A 9,869-nucleotide genomic window follows, 5' to 3' on the forward strand; every position below is an offset into this window, starting at 1 on the left:
GTGGAGTCTAAAAAAGAAAAAAATAACACATCTACTTTCCCCTTCTACTAGCCCCAAAAGCAACGGCTTCGTATAAAAATTCTCGCCGGCATTTCCTGTCTATGCACCAACTCTCAACATCCACAAATACATTCCATTGGAGAGATGTTGTTCTGGTAGAACAGGGAGTGCTCCTAGCGCGGGTCCTGTACAGCCAATAAACTAAATGAAAAATGGGGAGGGGGAGCCCATAGACCACGGTGGTGGGGGAGGAATGAACAGCATGAGCAGGACACGGGTCTGTTTATTTACTAGGCTGACAGTTGTAATTGGGGATAAACATTCATGTTCTCGGAGCAGCGCGTTCCCGGTCAGCAAGCGGCGTCTTTCCCAGGAACATTAGCAGTAAACGAGGGCACATAACATGTTACTGCGCCAGCACACAACTGTGACCCGATGTTACACGCGCCAAGAGAAAAAATATAGACTTCCCCGAGGGAGCGACTGGATGTACTCAACCCGGGATGAAGGAAAATCTGTTCAATTCAGGCAAAAAAACAAAAACAAAGACCGCTCTGTGTGAGGAGAAAAACATCTCATTTAACTGCGTATGTGCCCTGATCAGGACCGCAAACACGCCGGCGACTACTACTAATAATAAATACTACAACGTCTACTACTAATCGTTATTATATTACGGTTATACCGACAAAAAAAAAATCAATGGGATTTTTAATTGTATCCGTTTGCTTCACCGTTCCTTTCCGTTGAGGGGTTCTGTCGCAGCTTTCCGTTGGGTTAACCCCTCAACGGAAAGGCAAACGGGAACCTCAGCTTCCATTTCCCCCACCATTGAACTCAATTACCTAGCTAATGGTTTCCGTTTGCGCTATTGATTCCGTCAAAACGGTGACAAACGGAAACCATTAGCAATGTTTCAGTCACCATTGATATCAATGGTGATGGAAAGGGAAGCTTTAGGGGTAAGGGCCTGTTCACATCAGCATTGGCTTTCCGTCGGGTGAACCCCACAACGGAAAGTCAAACTGAAACCACAGCTTCCGTTTCGGTCACTATTGGTATCAATGGTGACGGAAACATTGCTAATGGTTTCCGTTCGTTACTATTCCGGCAGGTTTCCGTTTTTCCAACTGAATCAATAGCGCAGTCGACTCTGCTATTGATTCCGTCGTTAAAACGGAAACCTGCCGGAATGGTGACGAACAGAAACCATTAGCAATGATTCCGTCACCATTGAGAGCTGTGGTTTCAGTTTGACTGTCCGTTGCGGGGGTTCATCCGACGGAACCCCAGAAAGCCAACGCTGATGTGAACAGGCCCTTAACCCGACAGAAACCTCCGACGGAACCCCTCAGCAGAAGGGCAACGGTGATGTGAACAGGCCCTAATCCGTTAAAAAAAAAACTGACAATTTACCATCCGTTATGTTTATAACATCCACTAATCTAAAAATGGATCAGAGTAACGGATTATACAATGTGTGAACTTAGACGAAGGTGTCAAGAAGGCAGCACGATCATTCTGATGGTAGCTTTTCAATAGTAAGTGCACTTCTTGTGACCCTATGTAAATAAATCAGGGATTGCTCTTGGTCATACAGATAGACCCCTTTAAATTCTTCAAGACAGCGTGTGGCTGCTACACTGCACCGACATACTACACCCACTGGGGGCACTGAAGTGGAGAACAGGCAATACACAGATCCTGCAGCTCTTTCACTTGGTTGGTTAAGAGGGACTATTTTTCACGGTGCAACAGAGGTCTGAGCCATAGAGGCGTAAAACATGGAGGAAGGCCATATAAGTGGCCCGTAGTAAGAGCTGCGTTATGATCCATCTCCTGTGTAACACTAGAATACTGTTTTATACACAGTCGAGGCATATTATTATTAGGACTTTCACATCTCATTTTACCGTACGTCTGATGTGCACGTTTTGACATGAAAAAACGGTGTCAAAACGTGTACCACAGCGCGCACATTGATTTCTATGGTCAGGACGGACGCTCGAATGGTGTAGTTTGTGCATACGTTTTGTGTGCTTACCCTCATATCCTTTTTTTTCCCCATGTCCTGAAAAGCTCATTTTACTAGGCTTTTCAGTACCTTTCCAAAATGTACACCACACGTATACGTTTTTATTTGTATTGAAGTCAATGGCGACGTATGGACTAAATATACAAGCTAAAACCCGATGTTTGCATACGTAAAACGTTTACGTTTTTGTAACCATATATGGGAAATCTTGAGTTTACAAAGTTTAATTCAGCTAAAGAACAAAAAGAGTATACGTTTTAAGAACGGACACAAAAGCACAAAAAAACCGTATATGACGTGTACTACAAAAAAACGTACGGATGTTACAAATGCCTACGTTTTTGTAACTTTAAAAACGTATACTTCGTCGTATACCACAAACGTGTGCACAAAACGAGATGTGATCTTAGCCTAACCGCCGTGTTCAGCACGGACAGCAGCTAGATGGGCTGGGAGTGGCTCAATAAGGTGCTGGTCGGTTGTCTCAGGCATCTGGAGCCGTGCTGCCCTTGGCCTGAAAGCCAATAATCATCCCTTACTGCAAATCTGATAAATCGCCGCTTTTACCCATGGCAACAACGTGAGCGATATGTGTTCTGACAGCCTATCGCACACCTTATATACCCACCAAGCCAGCCCATGACACATCACGTCCTTCCTTTATGGGCTACGCGCTGCCGACGTCAAAAGTAGGAGGTGGTCATAATAATGGGACTCGACTGTGTATGATAACAATATAAGAGCAGTGGTCCGTGTGTACCCGCATTGCTGAGAATTACAAAATCACGTTAGGAGAGCAGATGCTGCCACCTTGTGGCCTGATGAAGATTAACCCGGATTTGGTATGAAGCAATGTTCCTCTGATGGGTACCTTGGACAGAAATATTATTTTTCAGATCCTCTTCACCAAAATGTGAGAAGTTCCAATGCCTTACCCATGAGAGGAAAGAAGGACATAACCATGCTGCAGGGCGATGGCCGTGTGTCAATCATACAATGTAGACTTTTACTCACAAAGACAAAAGCAGGGAGAAGCCGGCAATGTACAGGTTACGCTGCGCTCTGAACAGCTTCATGTGAATATGTTCCACAGCTATAGGGTTGTTCTTTAGGTCCACCTGTTCCCCGACTCCATACTTCTGGATCTCACGGAACGCATCTGTCAGGAGAAGAAAGAAAACCTGTGCAGTCAACACATGAAGAAACGACGGATTATACAGATGCTTCTAATACGAGGCCTAATCTCACTGCATGATCACTACCCCCATCATCACTGGTACGATGGAGTACAAACTGGACAGTCACTTGCTGGAGAAAAGGATCACATTAGTGTCACCATGAGCAACGTCATCCCCGCCTGAGACCAGACCACGAGACGGTCTTCTGAATAAAGGGGAAGTAGCGGCGACATGACAATACTGGTCGCTGGACGTGCACGTATAGAAGTCATGCGAGTAACGCCAATATACTAGTAGACGCTTATACACACACAATAGTGGCAATAGTGTGAAACACATTGGGAGATAATGGAGAGAGTCCTGCACGGAGTCCTAGACAGAGAGGGGGATAGATATGAGATAAATTAATATGGGATTGATAGATATATGGACAGCGATACAAATACTAATTATAATATATATATATATATATATATATATATATATATATATTTTTTTTTTTTTATTTTTTTTTAATTTATATTATAAGCATTTTCTCTTGTGATATTACAGGTGACCAAGTAAAGAAAGAACAGCAGAAACTACAGATTATTCGGCGGGAAGGTTTTTTTTTTAATGTATTTTAATACCCAAGTGCTATGGTCATGTAACCCAGTTGTGTTCTGTAGGCCTGGCAGCGGTTGTGCATGCTTTTTTTGATATTTTAAATAATTTTTTGTACATCTGATTTGGGATAAAAGGAAGTGATGGGCATAGTGTGAGCACATGCCCCAGAAGAAGCCTTTTAGTGAAACTCGAGTCGGGCTGCGCCGCATGCTGGAGATTGGCGTTCTACGCTGACTGTTACTATATGCCTTTATGTTCTGGATGATTGCGAGTACGATTAAATCGCTTTTATATCTTATTGGTGCCGCTACGTTATTATATCGGAGGCCGCTTCTCTTCTCTCTCTTTCCCTTAGTGATTGGAGAAGATGCGTTCTGGCGATGGATATAGCTTTTAATAATTGAACGGAATCCCACAACTGCGACGTGTGGAATCGTCTACAACGGTCTTCATCAAAAAGTAATAAAAAAAAACCTGTGGCGTGATTTCACTTCTAACTGTGAGCTGCACAAACCTTTATGGTCTAATCTACATTGAAGTTGTAACCGGCTTCTCATTGGTTTTTCAGCGCTCCGGTCCCGGGAGCAATGCTACCACTTTATTATTAGAAACCACGGAACGGTCAATGTGCGAGTGGTGGAAGACGTGAAAGGTATTCAATGTTAGCGTTATTACTAAAATGCAGCTTATTTTGTGCTTTTTTAAAAGGTTGGAAACCCCTAAAGACTTTCTCATGAAGAAATCTCCTTTGCAATCAGAAGCCGATACATCTCAGAGAGGACCACCCCCTATGGCGTCATTATGTCTTAGTATGTTGTATCCACAGGGTTGTCTTTATGAAACAACCCCTATAAGTGGATCTAGGGGCAGCATATTACAGCCACAGGGCCGTACCCCTCGTAGTTAAAACGAGACACAATGGCCAAAAGGAGCAGAGAGAGAGAGTACAACGCACTTATAGTAGGAGTCTGCTGTATTCATCAGAGCAGCGCTCCCCTGCCTCTCCGCAGTGACTGACACCCGGCTGTGTATGCGTATACACAGCAGCCTGTCAATGCACACAATCGTAAGGGTATTTACAGTCCACAGATACAGATCTGATGGCTACGGATACACACCTGTAGCCGTCCGCAATTGTGGAAGTTCCCATCGACTTCTATGGGCGAGTCCATGCCGCAGTTACAGACAAGAATAGGACGTGTTCTAGATTTTGCGGATCATTTCTACAGCCTGGACACATCCAGAAGGGTAATAGAAATTAATGGGTCCGCATTTTCATCTGTAATTAAAGATGAAAACTATGGTCGTGTGCATGTTGCCTAAAGGCAGGCGGGGACCTGGAAGAGCGCTGCTCCCGTGAATACAGCGGACTCAGAACTATAATTTCGCTGTATTCTCCCAGTGCTCCTAATAGCTAAACGGCACAACATTTTTTTTTGTGCACTTTGGGCTATTAAGATCGTGGACTCGTAGCTGGAACATTCTACCCTTCCATCGGACATCATATTCAGCTGATAGATTCGCTTTAATGTAGTGTAATAAAAATAACAGCAATGATATACTTACCTAGCAGAAGAAGCAATAGGATCACTATCAGGACCACAAAGAACGTGTTCCCATAAGTCACTGCCAATTGCACCAAGCGAGATTTGAAGATTTTCTGCCACCTACAAAGATAACAATTGTATGTTTAAGATTCTACGGTTAGAAGTACCGGACATGGTCAGATCCATCTGCTGCTACTGTGACCTGTCCTGTCATCGCTGCTTCTGCTCATCTCCAGCGTGCTTACCTGGTGGGCAGTATCAGGACAGGGGCATGATGTGAGCAGAGAAAGCGAGACAAGTAGGGGATGTTATAACAGAACGAGGTGATTCCACAGCAGCACAGAGTGTCTCAGAAGGAGAGTCTAATTACCTTGTAGAAAGCAGTGAGCAATAATTATATTGGGGATAACACGGATCAGTGTGACAAGGGCAGTGCCATGGGTAGAGGTCATGGCATATGAGAACGAAAGGAGAATCACTCAGCAGCACAAAATATTTCAGGAGATGGGTGGTCTGACATTATTAGAAGGGGGAAGGGGGGAAAATTACCAGTCCACCGAGATACCGAGTAAAGGAATGCCTGTGACAGCAATATGACGAAGATGGACACGTTCCAGCAGTACAGAGTATTTCAGGCAGAGGTTGTTAATGTTGGTTATTCATTCAGGCAATATGTGAGTGGAGGATTGAGAAAAGCAGTGGAAGGAGTCCAGCTTGGCTACAGATGAACAAGGACTGGCAAAGCTGCATCCACTATCAAAGTTCACACAAATCTTGCAACAAAGCTGCTTGGTTTTAGAGAAATAATGTGCTCAGCGTCAAATAATCTGGATAGTTCACAAAAAGAAATGAACGCACACAGACATTTGCTAATATATTTAATCTTAGTAAAGGATTAGATGTAGCAGAGCTCGGAGTTGCAGGCAGTGTGTGCATAGAGTCAGACACTTCGTATTTTATTCCTATGTAAATATGTGACTAATCTCTCGGCAGCTGCTGGAATAACATCAGTGGGCGACTCTTGGATTATAATGTTAACAGTTTTGCTCAAATAAAAAAAACTATTATAATCTCAGCACAAGTCTGCCAAGAAGCTTCTCTAAAAAGAAGTGTCGGGACAGAGAGGGCGTGCAACGTCGAGACAGAGCTACGAGCCCAACATTATTATGGTCACGAGTATGAGGCCTAAATCTGGATCTTACATTTTAAATAAACACGCAATGTGCCCTGATATTAGAAGCGTTATCTATAAACTTTATTGTACTGCAGGTAAATATACAGCGTTATCACAGTGCACTAAAAAAAAAAAACAAGGACATATTAAGAGAGAGAAAGAGAGAGAAAGAGAGAGAAAGAGAGAGAAAGAGAGAGAAAGAGAGAGAAAGAGAGAGAAGAGAGAGAGAGAGAGAAAGAGAGAGAAGAGAGAGAAAGAGAGAGAAGAGAGAGAAAGAGAGAGAAAGAGAGAGAAAGAGAGAGAAAGAGAGAGAAAGAGAGAGAAAGAGAGAGAAAGAGAGAGAAAGAGAGAGAAAGAGAGAGAAAGAGAGAGAGAAGAGAGAAAGAGAGAGAAAGAGAGAGAGAGAGAGAGAGAGAGAGAGAAAGAGAGAGAGAAAGAGAGAGAGAAAAGAGAGAAAGAGAGAGAGAGAAGAGAGAGAGAAAGAGAGAGAGAGAGAGAGAGAGAAAGAGAGAGAGAAAGAGAGAGAGAAAGAGAGAGAGAAAGAGAGAGAGAGAAAGAGAGAAGAGAGAAAGAAGAGAAGAGAGAAAGAGAGAGAGAGAGAGAGAGAAAGAAAGAGAGAGAGAGAAAGAGAGAGAGAAAGAGAGAGAGAAAGAGAGAGAGAAAGAGAGAGAGAAAGAGAGAGAGAGAAAGAGAGAGAGAAAGAGAGAGAGAGAGAGAAAGAGAGAGAAAGAGAGAAAGAAAGAGAGAGAGAGAGAGAGAGAGAGAGAGAGAAGAGAGAGAGAGAGGGAGAGAGAGAGAAAGAGAGAATTCAGACAGGCATTGCAACATCGCTCAAGGAAGTTTTGGATACCTTGTGGGTGAAATAAAAGGAATGCACAGAAGTAGGACCAAAACACCTCTGCATATAGGAAGGCGGCTACCGCAGTCCACTGGAGACTCATGGTTCACCTACTGCAATAACCTAAACGGAAAAGAAGAAGAAACATCCGGCAAGCGTCAGTATAAAACACTATCTTCCTGCAGCCACATAAAGCAGGGAGGAACAACATGGATGAGGAGTTTCATTTGTTTTGCAAATGAGATCCCGGCTCTACTTCCCGGCTGCCCGCTCCATGCAGGGGACACATCGCTGTAGATATTAGTAGACAGCTAGACATTCCCAGACAAAAACATCTTCCATAGACATCAATAGAAACAACTTTCACCCAATAAACGGCCCGTGAAAAATGCAAATAAAACGCACCTCCTCAGAGCGAGCCAATCAGAAGCTGGGGAAGGTTCATGCGCACGCACTTCCTGTCCTATAGACTTTAAAGGGCTCATTCACCCAAGCGTAATTCTCGTCCGTGTGCTGTGCATTGAAACAACGCACAGCACACGACCCCCATTTATTTCAATGGGGCTATTCAGACATGCGTGAGTTTTCATTCACGTAGCGAGTGTCCGTTGCGTGAAACTCACTGCATGTCCTATATTGGTGCGTTTTCACGCACCTAGTCACCGATTAAAGTCAATGGGTGCGTGAAAACCACGGACAGCACACAGACGCACATCTGTGTGCTGTCCATGTTTTACGCATTAATTGAAAAAAAATAAAATAAATAAGTGCCTGCGAGTGCGTGAAAAACATGCCACACGCAAAGCACACTGATGCATAACGCTACGCAAACGGACAGATTTACGCGTTTTCTTACGCGCGTAAATCCGTCACGCTCGTGTGACTGTACCCTAAGTGGTGCAACCCCTTTAAAGAGGACCTGTCAACTCTCCAGTCATTTTTAGCAACTTGTATTCCCCCCAAAATAACAATTCTGGAGCTTCTTTTATTAAAAACATGTGCGGTTTCATTCCTGTTATTCCTCCTAAAAATGTATGAATAAATTAACAACTGAGTGATACCAGTAGGGGGTGTGCCCTACACAGACTGAACATCCAATCAGTGCTGACGGATTGAGAGTGTGTAGGGACACGCCCCTTTGACATGGGTAATAGCAACATCCAGTTGTCAATTTATTCATACATTTCTAGGAGGAATAACAGAGGGACGGCAGAAGGCAGAGTTCTAAGAAATTATTTTCTAGAATCCTGCTTTTTATGGGGTCACTAAAACAAACCTGTCAGGAGTGGTGACCGGTCCTCTTTAAAGGGTAAGTAAACTTAAAAAAAACAAAAAACTTTTGACACGTCAGAAGTTTTGATCGGTGGGGGTCCGAGCGCCGAGATCCCCACCGATGGCTAAATCAAAGTGGCAGAAGTGCTCTGGTGAGCGCTGTGCAGCTTCATTTCTGATTGGCTATCCTCTGAGCGGTGTACGGGCTCAATACAAAGTCTGTGAGTCTGAGGAAAGTCGATCAGAAACAAAGCAGCACACGCTCACCCAAGCAATTCTGCCGCTTCGATTTAGCGATCGGTGAGGGTCTGGGCACGCCGACCCCCACCGATCAAAATGTCTGACATGTTTCCATGACCCGTTAAGTTAAAGAGGCTCTGTCACCAGATTTTGCAGCCCCTATCTGCTATTGCAGCAGATAGGCGCTGCAATGTAGATTACAGTAACGTTTTTATTTTTAAAAAACGAGCATTTTTGGCCAAGTTATGACCATTTTCGTATTTATGCAAATGAGGCTTGCAAAAGTACAACTGGGCGTGTTGAAAAGTAAAAGTACAACTGGGCGTGTATTATGTGCGTACATCGGGGCGTGTATTATGTGAGTACATCGGGGCGTGTATTATGTGAGTACATCGGGGCGTTTTTACTACTTTTACTAGCTGGGCGTTGTGTATAGAAGTATCATCCACTTCTCTTCAGAACGCCCAGCTTCTGGCAGTGCAGATCTGTGACGTCACTCACAGGTCCTGCATCGTGTCGGCACCAGAGGCTACAGATGATTCTGCAGCAGCATCGGCGTTTGCAGGTAAGTCGATGTAGCTACTTACCTGCAAACGCTGATGCTGCTGCAGAATCAACTGTAGCCTCTGGTGCCGACACGATGCAGGACCTGTGAGTGACGTCACAGATCTGCACTGCCAGAAGCTGGGCGTTCTGAAGAGAAGTGGATGATACTTCATCAGAACGCCCAGCTAGTAAAAGTAGTAAACACGCCCCGATGTACGCACATAATACACGCCCACTTGGACTTTTACTTTTCAACACGCCCAGTTGTACTTTTGCAAGCCTCATTTGCATAAATACGAAAATGGTCATAACTTGGCCAAAAATGCTCGTTTTTTAAAAATAAAAACGTTACTCTTATCTACATTGCAGCGCCGATCTGCTGCATTAGCAGATAGGGGTTGCAAAATCTGGTGACAGAGCCTCTTTAAAGTAA

At 44.0% G+C, this 9,869-nt stretch overlaps 1 protein-coding gene across 1 annotated transcript in view; it reads right to left on the minus strand.

Annotated features, from left to right (window-relative positions):
* The window catches only part of BCAP31 (B cell receptor associated protein 31), a 28,761-nt gene extending 21,265 nt beyond the window's left edge, over nucleotides 1–7,496 (minus strand). The window contains 4 exon segments of the mRNA XM_075835365.1: nucleotides 3,050–3,194; nucleotides 5,386–5,486; nucleotides 7,391–7,430; nucleotides 7,433–7,496. Of these exon segments, the coding sequence (XP_075691480.1) occupies nucleotides 3,050–3,194; nucleotides 5,386–5,486; nucleotides 7,391–7,430; nucleotides 7,433–7,481 (335 nt within the window). The 5' untranslated portion in view covers nucleotides 7,482–7,496.
* Between the last annotated feature and the right edge of the window lie 2,373 nt (nucleotides 7,497–9,869).

This window comes from Rhinoderma darwinii, chromosome 8 (genome assembly GCF_050947455.1).
Source record: "Rhinoderma darwinii isolate aRhiDar2 chromosome 8, aRhiDar2.hap1, whole genome shotgun sequence".
NCBI classification, from domain to species: domain Eukaryota; kingdom Metazoa; phylum Chordata; class Amphibia; order Anura; family Rhinodermatidae; genus Rhinoderma; species Rhinoderma darwinii.